At 39.5% G+C, this 21,613-nt stretch overlaps 1 protein-coding gene across 2 annotated transcripts in view; it reads right to left on the bottom strand.

Annotated features, from left to right (window-relative positions):
- The window catches only part of LRRC38 (leucine rich repeat containing 38), a 68,257-nt gene that overhangs the window by 13,221 nt on the left and 33,423 nt on the right, over window positions 1-21,613 (bottom strand). The window contains exon 1 of one of the 2 annotated variants that reach the window (XM_074848286.1): window positions 2,118-2,900. The exons of the other annotated variant lie outside the window; for it this stretch is intronic. Within the exon in view, the coding sequence (XP_074704387.1) occupies window positions 2,118-2,745 (628 nt within the window). The 5' untranslated portion in view covers window positions 2,746-2,900. Of the gene's footprint in view, window positions 1-2,117; window positions 2,901-21,613 lie in introns of those variants that run through there. 2 annotated transcript variants of the gene reach the window in all.

The following is a 21,613-nucleotide window of genomic DNA, read 5'->3' on the forward strand; positions in this document are numbered from 1 at the left end:
ACACTGACTTTCCAAAAGATGTTTTGAAAGGCATTCAGTTGTGGCCATTTGGTTTTAAAATGTCATTGAGGCAGTCTTTCCTTTTCGGGTTTAGTTTAGCCCTCACCTTTGTGAACAATGTTTGCTAGTTAACTAAAGGAGACAGCCAGTATTTTTGTGGCAGCAGCTCACAACAATGAAAACACTGACTTTGCACACTTTTCTGCACACATGCACTAGATCTCACTGATACGACTGGCTGCAAAGATATCAAGGGACTTACTCCTGGGAACAAACGCAAATCATTTGCTTAGGCCATGTTGGGAGGACAGCTCTGACAAAACCAACCATTTGAACATTTGCTCCTTCCCTCCTTGTCTTCCCAAATCAAATCTAACTGAAAGTTTGGAAGATCCGGATGAGCTAGTAATTTTTTAGCTATTTGGCTGAAACACAACTGTGGATGAGAGAAAGAGCTATGAGAAAGCATCCCTAAGCTTGCAAGACACTGGGGAACACTGGCAATACTATGGGAAAGCTCAATCACTTGAGATTTCCAGACATAAGTTCAGATACGCTTTAACACAATGACATGGCAGAAGAAAAAAAGAGAGATGGGCTGGGACAGACTCTCAAACTGAACAGACTTGGTCTGTATACAGGGGAGGGAGCTAGAAGTTCATTAAAAGAGATGGAAAGCCCAGGGAAAGTGAACTGATATTTAGCATGAGAGATAGGCAAAATACTTGGTTCAAATAGAGCAAACTTTAGCTTAAGCATGAGGGAAGGAGGGAGAAAAAAACCCAGGTTTAGTTTGGAAAGAATCAAGATGAAAGTTTCACTGAGGCAGACAGGAAAAAACCCAACACTTCTTCCTCAGATGACTTCCTTAAAACAGCTGCTTTACAGCTAAGAATATTTAGGGCAACCTAGATTAGTATATTGAAAAAATGCTACCCAAGGTCATGAGCATAAGAAGAACTTGAATAACTGACTACAGACTCTGATGATCAAGAAAGGAGAGAAAAGACCTCTGAAATTTGTAGGCTTACTGTAGTTTTTATCCCTTTTTGTCTGAATTCAAAGAAACAGTTGCTTGACCTCAACCCATTCTCCCAAGCTCTTCTCCACCAGCCTTTTAGCTCTCACCATCTTCTGCACAGCCATGCCCTCTCAGACACAGCCCAGACACGAGTGATTTCACGTCAGGTAATACCTGTATACCCTCTGTAGCCCTTACAAAGTTTTTATGCTCCAAGTTTTTGCCTTCTGTGAGCAGCTGGGCAGCTCAGTGGCCTAAGTTTATGCCCTAGTGCTTGTTGGGAGCCATGAACTGTGAGATGATCTCCTGCTAAAGCTGGATTAAGAGAGGCTTTGGGGTCGGGTGGGAAATGTGGAGCAGGGGTCTGGATTCCCTATACATGACAGTCTTAATACTTCCCCCCCCACACCCCCCCCACACCCCCCCATGCTTTTCTGAAAATTACTGGCCCAAATACCAGAATTATATACCCTACATTTTGGGGTGTTCTAGAGCCATTTCAATTTATTCCTAGTATTGGAAGCAGCGCTATTTTAACAAAAAGAGCCAAACTCAAGCTACTGAAGAAAGTTTCAAACACAGAGTATGACAACAAAATACTTCCAGTAAAGGGCTGACAATCACAGTTGCATAAAATGGGGATTTAACTCTGTAGCAGCTTTATAGCTGATCAGTAAAATGAGAGAAAAAACAGTTTTCCTAAGGAGCTGGCACAGAATATTTAGCTGCTCAAAGGGCTTATTGTAGAAAATATATTTACCAGAGAGAAAATGAAGTCTGGAAGAGAACCAGCTCTGGGCTGAATGAATTTGAAAAGGCTCTTTCACTGCCTATGTAAGTTTAGGCTATAAATCAAAATTATTAGGGCTTAATTTTAAAATTTTATTTCTTAACTTGGAAGAGGACCTGCTGCTAAAAAGAAGCCAACATCATTTTAATGGACTCATTTGTTGAAAGCATGCAATTACAGTTTGACCAAACTGCAGTTTGGGTCACTGCAGACAGCACACAGACAATTTGACCAAGAACCCTTCTTCCCTCCAAGACACACAGACAGAGAAACGTACATACTGCACTGAAAGCCAACGAGCTTTACCTTTCTGGAGCTTGGATGCATTGTCCTGTATCCAGCTGAAAAGATTGGCAAAGTCACAGTCACAGACCCAAGGGTTGCCCTCTAAGCGTATAGTCCGCAGGGAGGGAAGCGCTTCTAGGGCTGCCACATTTAGGCTTTGTAAGTTATTGTCATTCAATTCTAACACTTGGAGCTGTTCCAGGTTCTCAAAAGCAGCCTCATGCACATCCACCAGGTTATTGTTTCCAAGGCTCAATTTTATCAGTTTTTCTGCTGATTTGAATATCCCAGCATCAAGCTGTGTTAAATTATTGTAGCTTAAGTCTAAATACACCAGTTTGGTAGAACTGCTAAAAGTGCCCTCTTCTAAAGAGGTGAGGGAGTTATTCCTGAAGTCCAAATAGACTAGATCTCCGTAAAATATAAAGAAATCAGCTGGTATCGCCTGAATGTTGTTATCAGCTATAAGAAGTTTCCGTACATCCAATGGAAATGGATTAGGAACACTTGGGAGTCCTTGATCCCGGCAATCTATGGTGTGGTAGTCCATACAGCTACAGACAGCAGGGCAAAAATGACCCACGGGTAAGAAAAGCAGGCAGACAAAGACAGAAAAAGGCAGAAGGCAGAAAGGAAAGCATGGCAACATCGTCAAGGATTTGAAAGCTGTGATGAGCACCACTTCTAAGAGAAAGACATTTTGCTCAGCTGAGCAGCAGTGGCTGGTACTTGTGTGTGTGTGTGATTGTATCCAGGAGATCACATATCATCACAGATCCGATAGCAGCAGTCTTGGGAGGGGGGAGGGAGAGTGACTGAAGGAAAGAGGGAGGGAGGCAAATGTGAGGATTTACACTGTCAGAATATTATAATGCTGTACAGTGGAAGGGAAAGCAATGATTGGGTAAACGGAGCATCTTTCAAAGGACTCCCTTGCTTTTGTGAGCTAAAAAAAGCCGAGAGCCTGTTTGCATATTTGCTGTATATTCCAGCAAACGGGAAATCACACCTGATCCTGTGACTCTGACAGCAATAGCTTATGCTTAAAAAGCCCTTCAGATAATAAAACCTGATGAAATCACTCATTTTGTTTCTGCTTGAGCCTACATCAAGGTGACCAATACCCTACAGAAATCGAAGCGAGGGTCAGGGAGGTATCCTGGTTGACTGCTAAGGACTGTTTTCCCTTTCATTTGTTAAACAGGGAGTGAAGAGCAGCAAGGGGGGGAGCCCAAAGACAAGGAACGCTGACTTGTGCTGTTTCTGGATGCCTTCTCAGCTTTTAGAGCAAGCATATTAACATTATTTAAATATGATTCATTATCTTTTAACCAAAAGTATAACCCACCATAGCAACAAGGAGTATTGTCTCAAAAGTGAGGGGGTTTCCCCTTCCTGTTTTAATGACCAAAACAGCTACTTTCTCATACAGCACCAGTAATGTCTGTTGGGCCATATAAAAGTGCAAATTGTGGATCAAATCCTCAGCTAGTTAAAACTGAACAGATTTTCTTCATTTTCAGGGTGTTGAAATATTTGACAATCAATCTGCCCGTCTCCCATAGGACAGCAGAGATGATTTTGCAACAAGGCATCTGTGTTTTTCTGACATCCCCAAATCCACACCCAGAAAGGCAAGTCCCCTGCCAGCCACAAGCTTAGTTTTTAACTCCATCCCTCCCTCTTCATGCACGTTGTGTAAGCAAACACAAACGGACTCTAGTGCTTGGGGCACACCTATGCACTACGAGGAAAGATTCCTCTAAAGAGACAGATTGTATTTGGATGCATTATGTCCTGAAGATTAGAGCACAAACACCTCTGGAAAGCTCATTTCTAGGTCAAAAAGAGGCCAGTAATCTCTATTTAAGGTCATATTTCATAACTGAATTCAGAGTATCTTTCATCCAGGACAGGGTACAAAAATTTCCTTCTAAGATAGCCTATCCTCCCAAGATACTTGCACTTAATACTGCTTTCATTATTTGAGTTTATCAACCTCTTCATTAAGCAAGTATGTAGAAACACCAAGCTGCGGGGAGGGAGCAAAGAGGGAGCCAGACTGCTCTCAATAGCACCTGCTGACAGAAAACGAGGCCATGGTCACAGATTAAGAACCACATGAACATAAGAAAACACCTTTTTTTTTTTTACTGTGAGGGTGGTCAGACACTGGAACAGGTTGCCCAGAAAGGTTGTGGAGTCTCCATCTGCAGAGATATTCAAAACCCAACAGGAGACAGCATTGGGCAACCTGCTCTGACTCTGCTTGAGCAGGGGGACTGGACTAGATTTCCAGAGGTCCCTTCCAGCCTCAGAAACTCTGTGAACTGCTGTTAGGAAATGAACTTAACAGGGAGGGTTGAACATACCAGAGAGGGTTATACCTTTGAACACCTCTCTCACATTTTGCAACACACCTTGTTTCTAATTTATAGGTATTTTAGCTAAATCACCTTGAGCCAGCCTCTAAACCCCTCCCATAAACACACATCCTGCTCCAGGTGTCTTTCATGTCTTGAACTACTTTTAAAACATCACCCAGAAAGAAATGGGCACAGCTGCCTCTATAAACCACCAGGGCAAAGCCCAATTCAATTCCTGAGGTGATTATTTAAAATATTTACCTTAAATGACATAGGAAGTGGAAGTTTGATAGGCTACCTCTGAATAATAAAAAAAAGCCATGCAAAATAACTCCTGTGGTCAGGATTCAATGAATCAGCATCAACAAGTAACTGCAACTGGTATTTCTCATGCACAATTTATGCTTTTTAAACTTTTAAGCCCGTATCTTGCAAACACTTGCTCCTGCTGTAATTTACTGCTTTTCTGCCCCTAATTCATTTAAGGCTTTTGGTCAGAGATAAAGCTGTTCCTCACACAGGAGAGCAGAACTGACTTGATATCTTGTAGTAATGATAACTTTATATAGAGAGATCTATTTAGTGAGGTTATCAATACACAGGACTTGGGGGTCTCTATGGCTCCTCTTGTGCAGGCCCACCCTTCTATCAAATGTACAGAATCAGACTCTGACATTTTCTTTTCAAGATGCCTCAGCGTTATTACGCCTGTCTCACAGATGGGAGACTACAGACAATAAGGCATAATTTGTGAAAGATCCAAGAACATGTTAGCGGCAGGGGTAGGAACAGGACTCAGCTTCCCTAAAAATTCCACCAGCCCTTGATAAAACTACCACTCCTTTCTGCAAGAAACAGACCTTCCTTTTGCTCGGCTGCTCACGTGTATTCTTTACAGATTACCCTCCGTAGAGGAAGCACTGTAAGCAACGTTATCTTCACAGCTTATTCAGCACACTCCTATGCAGATTGCAATTTCTCCACCAGATCTGTGAGCTTTCCTGTCTTGAGATGTTTGTGAAGGGGTTGGCAGGAGACTAGAGATTACTATCAAGCTCTGGATATTTTGGGATAGGTATCCTGTAGGTTTGTCAAACATCGGCCCTGCTCCCCCAGCATCCAGGCAACCAGCGTTCCACTGCCGATGCGTTACAGCACTGATCTTCAGCTACACGGGACCAGCTGCAGTGCCTGCCATCACGGGCCACCTGCCATGGTCTGACACCTTTCTCCCGCTCTCTGATTTCAGAGAGTTTCTTCCTGACCTGTCTTTCTCTGTGTAACATTTTCTGGTTCATTTTGTCTGTTCAGCTTTTTTCATTCCTTAGCTACTGCTTATTTCTGTACCTCATCCATTCCCCTCACAGCACAGAAATTCTCTTCAATCTTTTTGAAGCTTCGTTCACTTGCCACACATTTCAGGCAATTTTGTGTAGCAGGAGGGAGATTCTGCAAAGCTTTCTATCTAATAAGATATTAAAGCTTTACTTCTTTAATCTTGCACTTGCATCAGTCAGTTACAGGAACCTGTACTACTAAAGAAGGGGTTTAGCCTGCTATCTGCTAAGTGCACAGCACCCTCTTGTGCCCTACAGGACAGTGGTCATTCCACAACCCCTCCGTCTCTTCTGATAAGCTGTAGCAAGTTTTACCCTACTCCTATGGTTTACCTATAGCTTCGCTTCTTCCTATTCCAGTGGCCTATTAAAGAAACCCCAATCACTCCGTGCAAGAAAATAAAAGATATAATCCAGGTGGTCGACTTATTTTAGAGGTGCACAGTAAAACAGCAGAGGTGTCACAGAGCAAGCCTAACCAATACATTAACCCCAAAAGGGAAGCAAATGCAAGGAACAAAGCAAACTTCTAATTCCCTGATTGCACTAAGTCAGAGGAGCCAAATTACAAACCTATTGTGTGCTGCCACTCCTGTCATTTGAATTTCATTCTACCTGCACAGCCTGTCAAACCTTTTGGTTATTTGTTACAGTAACAGTGACACTAGATCATAGATTGCCGATCACCTACTGGAACTGGATTTCTTTTTTTTTTTTTTAGGAAATTTTAAAGTACATTGCAACAGGTAATGCATATCAGGACTTTGTTTGGCTTCAACTGACACTATGGTAAAATACAAAATTGCTCCAGTGAGTAGTCTCAGAAACAAAGATCTATTTATAATCTATGCTTCTTCAGTACTCCCAAGCAAAGCCCTCATAGCTTTCTGGCCAGTTATCCAAAAATACTTCCAGTACTAAATTTTAATTCATACAGATTTGAGAATCTTGTGCTTTCTCAGTTAGAAATTGATGCCAAACAAAAAACAAATATTCTCTCCACACAGATGGGATCCCACATAGATCAAATCTCAACTATCAGCTCACTTATCGATGATCCTGGCTTCCAGGCTGCCCTAAAGCAAGAGGGACAGGATGGGTCTGAAAAACAGGCTTGTAAAACATACTGGGCAACAATTTCATAATCAAAGAACTATAGAGGAGTTTATGTCAAATCGTTTTGTGGAGAATGAGGAAGCAAAAACAATTTCTCTCCATACTTGCCAGTTGTAGGAGTTGAATAAGCACAACAGTAGGCAGACTTTGGACTAAAACAAAGATCTGGCTTTCTATTCCTTTGATTTTCTATTCAGGGTACTACTAAGAGAAACCTCTAAAACAAAACAGGGAGTGACACACCCCACTGGTCCTGGATCTTTAGTGTGCTTGCAGTACTATATCATGGCAAGCAGTGGGAAAGTAACAGAAAAAAACATTTGCTTCCTTGCCTAGTGAAGTAAGAAATAGCTTTGTGCAAAAATGACAGAGGTTTCATCTTTCCTTTAGAAACTCCCAGCCCTCCCCTTAAAAGTGCTCAAAACTTTCCAAAATAATTTAAGTCATGGAAGAAAAAAGAATGAGCGATCATAATACAGACACACATGAAGGATCCAGATCTCAGCCAATAAATTCTTACTTACGAGAGACTGAAACTGAAAACTGTCCACCCTCATTCATATTTTTGAACATCTAATTGAGCATATTTTCCCATGAAGGAAGTTATTATTCCAGGCTTATGCTTCATTGAGTTAAGGTACATGTCATGTCGGCGGCTGCTGTACCAGGTGCACAGGATGATTGCAAAGGGTTTTCCTCCTCATTATCATACATTAGCAATGTGTCATGGGAACCAATGTTCAAACTTGAATGACTAACAGTATGTTAATCAATTAATCAAGCACTGAAATCAAGTGCTAAACAACATCTCTGAACAGAAGTTCCATTTCTATTTGGATATTTACCATTTTGGCTTTAGTGCTTTTTTTCTTTTGAGAAAAATATTCCCCTGCTATGACCAGGCATATTTTTGTGAATGCAGCCGAGAGGCACGGCTGGACAGTTTTCCCTCTGATCTTCTATCTAAGAAGGACTGAAAAAGCAAAAGACAAAAAGGGTATATGTCTTTGTCTTACAATTTATGAGATGATAGAAACTGTGAAGTGAACTGAAGCTTGTATTCCACCTGCCGAGTCCTTCATTGCTGCTGCTGCTGCCACTGGGAGGGAAATTACATCAAAATTAATCAGCGTGGCAGCAGCAATGATTGAATTTGAAAACTTCAGACATTGCAGTTCAGCAGTCAAATGAGACCAGCCTAAATGCATCAAAAGACTTCCATCATCTGCTCTAGACAACGTGGCTTTCGCAGACACATGGTCACTATCTTAGTGTAAACCATTTACAATCACTAAAAGCATTCACGAGAGATGGAACACTGTAAATTATATTTCCTTTCTCCCCCAGGGAGGAGTTCGTATCCAGCCACTACAGTGTAGTCAACTGCTTGCCCTCTACATAGTTTATATACCAGTCCAGAATTACCACAGCTTTAAAGCAAATTAAAGGTGACTAAAAGTGAGAGTTCTCCTAAACTTTTGAACAGAGATATGCTCATGTATATCCACTGCTGCTCTTGTATGTAATAAAGTCACAAGTAAAGTTGGTCTCAGGTTTCTTCTCAAAGGCTGGACAGATTCACCAATGAGTCTGTCAAGATCTGAAAAACCTTGGGGAGATCAGAGATCTGAGATTGCTTAGAAGCTCAGAGTTTCTAAATAAATATATATAAGAAATCCAACATAGGATTTTTAGAGGAAAATTTATGAGAGTCAGTGACTTTAAAGTAGCAGTTGGAGTTGAACATAACTTTCATATCTGAAACTTGTTTCAACCTGCACCTAAGTTTCAAGCAGTGAAGCTAAACAGAGTTTGAGCAAATTCTCAAAGCCCCAAGATATCACAAAATTTAATCCAGCTCTGTTTAAAGCTAAGGAGATTGTTAGTTTAAACCCATGATTGCCATTTTGAAGCAAATATGCCATGTTTGTAAGACAGCAAACTAATAACTCTGAAGAACTGATTTCCTCCAAATTGTGTACTCCACACTCATTCTTTCCAGCCCTTCTATAGAGAACAACTGCTAAATGCTTTACCGAAGCGTTCAGAGGCTGAACGCGCCACTGCAATCTGGCTGAGCAGAGGGTAAAGTATGACAAATGGTGCATGTTCTAGTGAAAAGGAACTTTTCCTTCCTTTCCTGTAAGGAAGGAAAACCAGAAATTATTCTGAAATATCTGGGAAGCAAATGTGTGCTCTCTCAGTAGGAAGTATACAGTTTTAATTTGTACTCTGTGCCACCTAGAAAACCCTTCGGAGAGTTCTCTTTGTTCTAATAAACAGCAAATAGATTTACAGCAATTAAAACCGTTGACAGCTAATGTTTATAAAAACTCTACATATATATTCTTGGAGTATATAACCCCCCCGATCATTAGGTCTGCATGGTACAATAGAGTAAAAAAAAAAAATAAAACAAAAGCCCCGACACAAACAAAAAAGGACTTGAATTCACTTTTCTATTAACCTTGTAACATTAATGGGCTGAATGTCTTTTCCAGACCAAAGATGATGGTGCACTTGTGAGCATTTTATGCAAATTCATACCAAATATACACTCAGCAAGAAAACAGTTCCATTTACAAAAGCATGGATAATTTAATTGGAGGTCAACGTCTTTTAAAGATGCCTCAGTTTGCTTTGATAAGGGGATTTCACAAAGACATTGAAACTACCTTCCTTGGCTATATTAATTTAACTTATTTGATGTGGTACAAGCTAGTTACAACAGGGGAAATAAACCAGGCTAGATCATCTAGATCTTTTTTCTAATGCAGAGAAAAAACCCAAGACAGTAATTTGTTACTTCCCTTCTCCTATCCACCATACTGACTATTGCTGCATACACTTCATGGACTTAAATATGCAGAAAGCATATATAATACAAATATGTAATAGAAATACTTCATGAAAAATATAAATAGGTGCTTAAAAGGTCAGATTTTGATTTCAAAATAGGGCTTGAAAACTGCCCTTTGAAGTGCATTGCACACTCATTAAACTACGTGCACCATTCCCAGCAGTGTGCAATTCCATATTTTACAGGTTAATTGTGAACAACTGGCTTTCTGTGAAATAATTACTCCACAAAAATGCATCCATCTCTGCACTGGAACAATACAGCACTAAGTACAAAGGGACAACAAATAATAGATTAGGACTTGAGGCAAGGCAAAGAACACTAGAATCTTGCACTATGCTCAAATGGAAGTAAACTGACAGAATAAGGGTGTGCAATTATGTTTGTGTATGTGTCTATACCTGAATGAATGCATGTGCAGTTCCTTTTTTCTTTTATTAAAAAAAACAAACCAGAAAATTCAGAGAGGGCAATCTAGCAGAAACAACTGAAAGTCTGGCCCTTACACTTTATCTATACAGCTTTCTGTGGTCAGATCTGTCATCCTTTTTAATTGTATGTTAAATAAATCAAATTCCCTTTCTAAAGTGAAGAAATACGTTTTCTTTTATACCTACGTGAAGAACAAAACCAAACAAAATGGTGACAAAGATCCTTGAACCAATGGGATTAAATCCTCTGATGCAAAGGACTTGTTTTTACCTTTAAAGTGTAGAATAAATGTTGAGAAGACCTGAGCACTGTTCTGTATGCAAAAAATGTTTGCAAGATGACAAAAACTCATTATAAATTACCCACCTCTTGATATAATTGAAGTATCTACAGTCCTGTACATGGTAGATGATCCTGGTCATCCACTTGTCTTCACTCTAAAGTGATCTTTCTATTCTCTTACAAATTTCTCTGGCTATACAGAAGTATAGTGTCCCTTAGGGAATGCAGCATATTTTGACTTAATGCCTTCTGACATTTCACTCGTGTTGTCAATAAGATGGGTGAAATGTCAGGTGAAATTGTATCAGTAAATACAGCAATCCCCATAAGGGAGATGTTTGAATCCCTGTAATACTGCCTCTGAATTTGCTTTTCAAAAACATGTTGATAACCAATGCTAATTATTACAATGACTAGCTTTCATAATCGCTTCAGAAATTACTTACCTCACTGGCAATGAATTGGGGGTACTTCTCTGGTACTCAGTGATATCAGACATAACCTCTAGAATTTTATTACAGTCACTTTGAATGGTGCATGAGTAATCACTAGCACAGCTGCTCTCTTGAACACAATTTCTTTCACCCTACATGCTGATACTGCAGGGGTACGTAGTAGTTTTCAATACTAGAACTTCTGTAGGATCCTTAGTATTGGGAAGTGGAGGTCTCTTAGCACTTGGTTGCACAATTCCAGCATCCAGTTGTCACCTCACAGTACTACCTAGTGCTATTGCACAAGGGTAACTCACTGCCCTTTGTCAGGAGGTGTAGCTCTTCTGTATATATAACTAATGTTTGGATGAACTCTTGCATATCTCTGCTTATACAGTCTTCTGCAATTTTAGAAGCTGCCTCATTTCAGAGATATTAAAGCTGAGAGACATCACCAAAAGAAAACAAAATGCAGAATTTCCTCCCTGGGCAAGTTAATGGGCATTAGTGCTGGCAGTATGTTAAGTGCAGTTCTCAGTCATCACAATCTCTGGGATGGTTCTACGTATTTTTTTTTTCCTTTAGTAATATCAAAAATAAATCAATCTTAAAAATGGAGTAAGTGAAGTCTCTTAAATCTCAAATTGAAGGGAATCCAGAAGAAAAGTATGCTTGCTTCAGGATCTTGTAAATTTTTCAGGAAGTTAATGGCACAGAAGATGAATATGGTAAAAATACTGTCCACGTGATAACACATAGAATGTACTATACTCTCCATTTTCTCAGGCTGTGCTAGAAGCTAAAAGATACTTCTAGGGATCACAGAATGGCTGCAGACTAAAAATAGAGAAGCCAAAAATGTCCAACAAAACCCTTTCAACAAAAAACTAAAATTGAAAAATTAATTTTAACTGCTAATTTCTGTTTTCTTTTTAGAAAGTGTTTTCAGTTTTTAACCCGTGATTTAATGTGTTAATTCTTACATTTCCTCTACGATATTCCTCAGTAGGATGTCATCTTCTAAGTTCTCCAAAAAGTAATTTCCTATAACTTATGGTCAGAAATGTCTTATCTAAGCATATCATGAAAGGCTTCAACTTACTTCTTGACACACTTATACAAATTACTTAGTTCCTTGTGCTGAAGCCAGGCAAACACTTGCTAAAATTATACATGTGGCTTCTGATACAGATTTTGTTATAAACAGTTTATTTGCTTTTCCTGCAAATACAAGTCTAGCTTCCTGCTTTTTCCTTTATCAAGAATGTTTTATTTGTTTTAAGGAAGATGGTTTGAAGTTAACTTCTTAGTAGGTGCATAAGCAGTCCAATTATTCAAAGCCACGACAGACAGTGCTATATCAGCGTCAAAGCATTTCTGTGACTATTGTGGACAGAGGACAGAATAGCTGTCAAGGCACTGACATGGCATTTGTGCAGACCTCCTTAAAAGTTACCCACCAAGAAACAACTTTGGAGTGTTTGGAGTTACAATGAAAGATTTTGATGGTGGTGGGAGGGGCACTTAGTTTAAAATTACTTTTTGTTATACTGCTATTGTTGGGTCCCTAGAACTGGGACCTGTCTCTTTACCAAAATGACATAAGAAGTCACGTTATCCAGAAGAGCATCTCCTCTGACTGCTATTCCAACCCGGTATTACAGACTACTCTGTGGGATGGACAACGGAATAGAGTTACAAGTTGTATACAGAGAAGTGTTTTAATGACTAGTTCTGGAGTAAGATGAATCATTCTAGATGCACTTTTGATGGTAAAATAAAAACAATCCAATAAAGGATTAGTTAATGCAAGTGTTCAAGAAAGCCCTAATGACTTTTAGTTTGCTTTTAAACTTGTCACTTTTCAGAAAATATAGTATACTGAAATATTGTCACTGATAACATGGCTACTGGGCACTCAGTAGAGCAGGCACCTTACTGTTACTTTTAAAAAGCACTATCTGGTACTGCCTGCTGCCTCGTGGCATTGTTATTACCTTAAGGGACAGAAGGCAAAAGCAGAAGGAGGCAGGGTCACAACTGCTGAACCAAGAATAGAGCTCCATAATTCCTGATGAGCCTTCTGGAAGAATTATGTGCACACAGATTTAAGCAACAAATATTCTACACATTAATAAAGTACAGGTCAAATTTCCTGGACACACGTTCCAAGGCAAAAAAGTTCATCTAAAACCAGCGTTTTACTTTTACTCATACAGTGTAACACTTCAGGGCCTCAGTTTCCCTTTTTTAAACAGGGGAAAGGATAAAGCTGATATAAGACTTATGGACTATACAGGGTATAAGATAGAGGGATCTAAATCCCTTATTTTAGCAGCAATCTTCTTTGCTATGAAAGATGCTGTATTATCAACAGCGCTTGCAGGCGATTAAAATTGTTAATAGTCTTTGTATTGTACTTGGTGTACAACTACCTACGCCTACAAATACATGAATCATGGTCCTCTAATTCAGTTTCCTGCAGTGAAACCAAAAAGATATTCACATTCCAATAAAGAGAAAACCCTCTTAATTCACTGCTTATATTTTATGAAAAAAATTATTGAATAGAGACAGTGTTGGCACTGGAGGGAGAATCTGCAATACTTATTTCCACTCCTGATCTACTGTGTAACTTTGGAAAAGACACTACAGTGCTCAGTGCCTCAGTTTCCCCACTGCTTCATATGAAAATAACCAGAAGCAGCAACAGGATGGACCTTTAAAATTAGATGATATTCATGTCAAAAGCTTTCAGCATTTCCATTTTAAAAAGCATGGGCTTTTAAATATTTATGTTATAACAATACAATAGTGCCTTGATCTGAAGACATATGTAGATGGGGCTATTGAAGTGGTGAACAGGCCTCCAAGAGAGCAACTATCTCGTTCTCCTTTGAGTCCTAGAATTAGTTTACACAAGACAGGTCTTGCAAATACAGAGCAAAGCATAAAACATTTATTTCCTAATTTAAAGCATGAATTAACTTACCCCTTAAATAGGAAAATCCCACATTTGAACTGCCTTCCCTTCCCTCCCTTTAGTTATTACTGACAAGCTAATATAATAAGAAGTGATCTCATGCAATGGTTTGAGTAATGCAAAGATAAGGTCTATCTTTGTGAATTCCAGTTTAATCACATTCCTCTAGGTCCACCTTCTACACTCAGACTGGGACTCCACCCCTTTACACATTCTCAAGTCATAATTTCATTTTATTCAGACATAAATGATTTATAGTGTATTTCAGAGAATAATCAAGCCCTGAATTTAAACCTTGTTTTAACTATGATGCACATTCATTAGATTTTTTGGTGTTCTCTGTTGTTGTTTCCCTTGCCATGATACTTATTCACTTTATTTTTCAGGAAAATAATCCAATATTGTAAAGATTTGGCAAACATATTTGTAAAGCCATGCTATTAGTCTAGTATTTCTCCTAGACAAAGCATTAGCAGTTGCAGCTGAGACTTTATTAAATCCAGTGGTATAGTATGTCATTTTAAGAGATTACGGTACACAACTCAGCTACATGTCAGTGGAATAACATGTGAACGAATCCAGATTTTGCAAAATAGCGGAAACATCCATGATCACCGCCTTGATTTCAGTGCTTGGTTTCCTTTTAGGTATGTTGTGCCCCTTAATAAAAGTCTTCAAATTGCTGCTGTTGAATATAGTTGCTGGTCAGAAGGTGAGCTGGGGTCACCATAATGTCTGTCATTTCAAGAAAACCCATGGTTTCCACTGCTGAAACTTCACTAAGCCTTATTTTTCTCACCCAACCCTTCACTGAAGGATGTATTTTCATACCCATTTGGATATGTACCAGGGTGGAAAAACATGCTGCTGCTCAACGACGTGGCAAAAAAATTGCAGCCCAGAACCATACCTGTCTGGAGCATATTTCTCTGCTCACTTTCCCCACTGGGCCTAGGGAAGTGGTGGAATCCAGCCCTGCGGTGAGTGCTTTTTAAACTGAACAGTACCTGTGAAATGACCGCTCCCTCTGGTGGCTGCAGAGCACTAGGTAGATGGTCTCTTTCTGTTTATTCACTTAGGAGTATTTGCAGATCAATCCCAGTTATATGAAATGTGTCATAGGGTCAGGAAAGGCCCCTGGAGAACATCACTCTGCACTCACCCCTTCCCCACATTCCTAAGTATCCATGCCCACAATCAGCCTGCTTTTCTGTCCCCGCCTGCCCTCTCCCCATTTGAAACACAACTATTTCCAGCAGCTTTTGTTCATCTTTGCACTTCCTTCATGAAGCTGCTTACTCGTGGGAACATGCTTTGTATACAGAAAGGAAAAGAAACCACATTCTTTTATATGTGATTTCTCCCTAAATCAGAGTTGAAATGGGAATTTTGTCATGGAACTTAATGGGGGTAGCATTTCTCATTTATTCATCCAGGTGCATTTCGTTTCTTCTAAGACACACAAGCTTATTCAAAGAGACAATTACTCACCTACAGAAAAACTGGCTGCACCCCCATGCTGTATGTGTCTTAGTCTGTCCATCTCCTTGAGGGGTAAACACTGCCCCATGCTGAAGATGCCCAGAGAGCTGATGGCCTGGCTGCTAGGTCACAGTACGGCTTCAAATAGTGCTGAGACAGTGCTGGGTTCTGCTCAGATTCCAAGCAGGTTGATCTCAGCCACGTTGTTGGGATTACACCATTTCCTGGTGAATTTTCAGCACACTAACACAATGTGTACTTAAAAAAAAATTAGGACATGTAAATTCCTAATGACAGGCATTTGTTTTATCTGTGTAAACTCACAGTAAAAGCAGTAAAAGTCTTTGAAAGTAGTACGAAACAAACTCATAGACCCATTCTGTAATGAGAGATTGAGTACACACTACCTGTGTGTTTTTCTCCCCCTTTTGGCTCCACTGCTGTGTTGCTTTCCTTATATAACTGTTCTAGTTAAAAGAACACTCCTGACCTAAGAAAACCTACGTCAACCTTATAATTTTTTGTTAAATACATGGTGGTCATTCACAGGTTTAAAAGTAGTAAAGAGTGGGCATTCCATATTTAACTCTGAGTCACTCCATTGTATGTCACGTAGAGACAACTGCTGGCAGACTTTGGAAAGACTTTTTCTGGATAAAGTACTTACTGACAGAAATCCCAACCCCAGTGTGTCCCTAGGAGCATGTCCACTCCCTACAATCAGCTCTTACACCGTATGTAATATGTTGCGTTCCATGAAATATATGTCTTTAGGACTTTGCCCCCAGAGAACTTCACTCTTTCAGGAGAAAGCTTTATTGGAAAAGCAGCTGAGAAGCTCTGCTCCAGGGGTCTTTATAAACAACGAAAATACATATTTCTCCTGAGAATGGAAGTGCAGACTACCAAATGTGTCCTGCTCCCTTCACACCAGAATTTTGCTTCAGGTATGCAAGCGTGTTACTCTATTAAAAAAAGATTACAAGTTATGCTTTAAACAGCCCAAATTAATCTGCTTTACTGAAGAGCCTTCCAGTATAAACAAAAACCAATTTCAATTTTGAAATGATAAAAGCCCGAAATAAAGTCACTTCAACATCAAACCACAGACTTTGAAACATCATAGAGCAATCTTGACATTTTACATGGATCAACTTGCTCTTACATAAAACTATGGTGTAGCCCCCCTACTCTTTCCCTCTCCCAGATCATCTTTATCAAGTCTTTTCAGGACTGACTGAAATGGCATCATGGAGAAAGGCAGCTTGTACAAAGAACAACTGCCCATAAATCTCAAATGAAACTATTGCAAGTGTAGATGCTTACTTCTCTTCCCTCAAATCCTGGTTTGAAAGTCAATTCAATACATCCGGATTTCACAGCTAAGATGGGACCTGGCTGCTTCAGAACTGCGCTCTCTCCATCAGCCTGCTGTATAGCCCAGAGGCACTGGTTCAGAGTGTGCCCATTTATCAGATCATAAAATATTTTAGGTTACCTCTATGTCCCATAGATTGGAATGCGGGTTTGTGAATAATGGTATATATTGATTTTGGTGGAACTGAGTTGTATCAGCCAAAAATCTACCCCCATCTCAAAAACTGACTGATAAATACCATTACTACTCTGGCTTAAGATCTCCAACTTCAAGCATTGTTGCAGTTTTCTGATTCACTAATCTCTTCTCTACGTCTGACAGCTAGGGTTGCTCACACATCTGTGCATATAATATTTTACAGTCAGAAGCACAGATGGTCAAGGAACAGGATTTGATTTATAACTGCTTATCTTAAAATAGCTGCATAATATGAACATTTGAGTTTGTCATTACTAATACCAACCCCCTCCTATAGGACACATTTTAATTTTCAAGCAGTGAATTTCTTCTCCTGTCTTATATCAGCTGCAAGTCTGACCACATCAAGAGTGGTGTCCCTGTCAGTCGGGAAGGGCTGCCTAAAACACAAATAGGGTGAAAGCAGCATCTTCTGGTTCTCCCATTCCCTGACACCTGCCAATGAAAAACTTCTGGATGGCCATTTTAAAAGCTAGAGGCTAATACGTATTCTCATATCTTGCGTATCAAATGCATTTCCAGAAATAAAAGCAAAAAGCACAGTGACTCAAAATGAAAAAGGGACCACAGAGCCACAGCTGTTTAAGGCCTATGCAAAGCGATGAAGAGATACGATGGACTTCAATTTGTGAAGAAAGGAAGGTAAAAGCCATTTCTGAGGGCTTTCTGAGGGTCTGTATTTCTGCAAAAGCCTTCTAAGAATCTTTGACTTCCATGTAAATAACCTCATAAGATGGGAACACAATCATCCATGCTCTCAGTTTAATGTGTGCTATGCAGACCCGAGAATGTGCAGGTACATATACAGGTGACTTCTCTCTGTATACACACATATAAAAAGGCCACACAAATGTCTCATCTGTTGAAAGAGGAATATCCAAATTACACCTCTATTGTCCCACAAAGTCCCACAGTTGTCAGAGATTGTAGCATGGTGACAGATTTGAATGTCGTGGCTTCTGCCTGACTTATTACAGGATCTTTCATGAACGTGCAGCTCCGTGTACTGCCAGAATTTCTCTTTCCACAGAACAGTCCCCAGTACAAGTGAAATCTTACAACATCTCCAGTACATAAAAAGTAAACCTATGTTTTCCCTTCCTACTCTTTCACTAAAAATACACTCAAAAAGTGTAAATTAAGCATTCAATTTGATTATATTCTCTGCAAATCTGTAACTAAAGAGATACTGTCTCTTTCTGTTGCCAAATTTCCTGTTTCTGTACCCTGGGGCAGCTGGGGGCCCGGCAATAATTGGTCAGAAGCATAAAAACTGTTTTCTGCAAGCTTTATTAATTTTCAAGCCATTTCCTGTTTTCCCTTTGCAGCCAAACCCACCCCTTTTGGCAGGTACTGAAATACAACAACATCCAATTCAGTCTGAGGAAACATTCTATTACTTGAAAGAGGAGGAGGCCGAGAATGATAGCTACAATTTTTCATTACCTGCTTTCAACAAGTAACTTTGCTTTACTGTGAGGTAACCTTTCAGCAAATCATGCCATATAGAATTGCCCATCTCAATTTTTGAGTCCTTTACTTAAGAGATTTTGTCTTAGAAAACTGTACAAGTCACAAGCAGAGAGTGTCCACAAAACAAATTACTCTGGAAGTGGAAATATAAAGCAAATTCTATTCATAGGTTACATTTTTCATAACTGATGTTAAGGCAGCTTCTTTTGATATGTAACCCAAAACCATAAGAAACTTTCTGTCCAGTTGGAGACACTAGTCTGTTTGCAGAAGGGACAAGCATGCCCAGCTCAGACAACTGACAGGAGCTCTGCATGCTTGGCACTCCTAAACATCAGTCCTAGAAGACACAGGTGTCCTCAAAAGGTTTCTAAAACAAACAAAAAAAACCACCCCAAAAAAATCAAACAAAACAAAAATCAAATACTAGTTCTGGTAATACAGCCCTAAGAAGTTTAGACCTTGATATATATAATTTAATTGTGGTTTAGAGATAGCTGTAGTGTAAAGGGGAAATCATTCCTGAGATATTTCAGGAAAATGGTCATAATTTTGTTGTCAACTGAGATTAAGTGCAATTAACAGGTTAATGCTATACCTGGAGTTCTGTAACAACAGTCCCTTCTCTCCCACCCATTTACTCCAGAAGCTGGATCAGCATTGTCCCCAGAGTTCATTGTCACACTTGGCCCTAGGTAGTAGTTCTTACTTTCTGGATCACAATAATGTTCACCTGCAGGGAAAGGAAATCTGGAGCTAGTTTTTTGCAGTGTAAAGGAATTAAATGTACACATACAGATATCTCATACAGCAGAGAAATGCAATCCATTCCAGGATAAACTGCCAAACAAACTGCCAATTATAAGGCCAGACCAATACCAGAGGAGAGATCATCACACAGCACTGCGCTTCCAGGGGAGCGTACTTCGGCAGACTGACCAACCCGAATACTGCGAGCAACCACACAGTCACAGAAATGCAGCTGCCTACACTTACCCCCTGCGTGACATCCATCTTACCAGCAGAGCTATACAGAACCGGTGACAAGGCTGCCCTTGCTGATACTAGACTTGCTGTCTAAAGGCCTGGTTCAAAGCCCATTTATTACAACGGGGAGTCTTCCATCGACCTCAGTGCTCCTGGGTTCATACCGTGACATTGACTGATTCAGGGGAAAACATATCCCACACGACTTCTACCACTGAGGCGTAACACTTTATGGGATATAGTCACTATTTTTCTACTCCCCCAGCTATGTTTCATTCTTTGCTCTTGCTGAACTAGAGACAGCCTAAGCCTCTCACAAGGCTGTGCAAGTGACTGATACGGTCAGACGGAAAGAACAGATTATGAAATGAAAACATAAGGGCTGCTTGTACTCTAGACCCTTTCCACCTCCTCCCTTAAACCACTGTGATTAAAAACACACAGAGCTGCCTGGCAAAAAAAAAAAAGAAAAAAAAAAAAAGGGTGACCCATGCACTCATATCCTGGCAATTTGTGGGAATTGTCATAACACGCCCCAGACAAAAAAGACCAAATTACAACATCTCTGCATAGACCTAGACCTCATTTCATTACAGCACTTGAGCACATGCACAAGGCCACTACCAATCAGCAAAGACATACACTTACATATAGGTATGCGCTTACTTTTTATTTTGAAACAAAGAGACCACATAATTAAGTGCTGCTTTAAATGTAGATGGATTGTTCAATCAGAGCCTTAGAATAGCTCCTTTATTTTCACAAAAGCTATTGGCTTAATTATAATACAGTGAACTATAGTTTCATTAAAAAACCCTTAATTTGGTAAAGTTCAGAGGAAAACTGCTCCCTCATCTCTCTGTGGTTCCATACCCTCTTCCAAGGGTATTGGCTCTTCTGAAATAATTTTGTTGATATTTTAAATCAAGGGCTCAGCAATGGCTCCCAGTCTTAATCTCCTTACTCAGCAACATGCTGCTGTCACTAGATGGCAAGTTCCTGTCATGGCTGTCCCCAAGGAACAATTTCATCCCAAAATGACAATTACAAAGACATTCCTAGCTTTTTCACTAACTTGTTTTGCATCCGTAGGCAAATTTCTTTCCCCTTGTTGCACTTTGATACTGTGATAGAAGCTGATTTTATTAAATTCTTCATAGTTCAATGCTTTTATCTGAAGACTTTTTCTGAGGAACAGGCTGGAGCAGCAGACATATACTAGTATAGGAGAAGCTATTCCTTATTGGGAAGAATAATAAAAATGGTAAGAAGTGTTGAAGTAGCCACAGAAACCTGGACATCTCCAATTCCTGAAAGCTCAAGAGCTCCAGTTCTATACCCAGAATACACTACAGTTTAAGGAAAGAAATCATTTAATTCAGCAAATAGCTTATCCTTATTTAGAAAGGCTTATTTCCTAGACCCAAGACAAATTTGTTTACATGAATAATCATAAAACTGAAAGGTGTTCAGAGTGCCTTTGAAGAAAATTGAATGAAATCCTGAAAATCCCTTCTTTTTGTTCCTTATGAGAATTTGTTAACTTTAAAGTCACTGTTTGTTCCAGTTTGACTTTCATGGAGTACTACATTCATTTTTTGTTCTGAAAATACATCCAAAATTCCAAACATTCCATTCTGATAAGGTAAAAATTTATTTGGTTTGACTTTTCAAAATAAGTTTCATTAAAACTGACATAGTCTCCCAGCAAATTTCAGTTTCATGAGTGGCATTTCCCAATAAGCAAACATTCTTTTAAATAAATTTGAAACAGCATTATCGAAGAATAATTAATCCCACATTTTAAGATTCAAGACATGCTGGAAGTTAGTATATGGGAATATTTATTTTACCGTTTTTCTAAAGACAATAAGCCAATATTGCTTGTTGCTTCCTTGCATTAGCGTTGATTGTTTGCATCCTACTCTCCTACATCTTCAATACAAAGAACACAACTCCAGCACCGTAATTTATATCTACAGCTAAAAAATTCCTTTGGCACCTATCACTTTCAAAAGTAAAGAAAAGCCCTACGGAAGGTGTTGCATTTCCCATCTGCAGCCCTCTTTACATCACTGTATCACTGCTTACATGTCTAGACTTGCTTTGCTCCTTTATAGCACAAAGTGTTGTGGAGTCTTAATGACAGTTCTGACTCACATTCACTGAGCAAAACAACCTATCCACGT

Source organism: Strix aluco, chromosome 22 (genome assembly GCF_031877795.1).
Source record: "Strix aluco isolate bStrAlu1 chromosome 22, bStrAlu1.hap1, whole genome shotgun sequence".
In the NCBI taxonomy this organism is placed as follows: domain Eukaryota; kingdom Metazoa; phylum Chordata; class Aves; order Strigiformes; family Strigidae; genus Strix; species Strix aluco.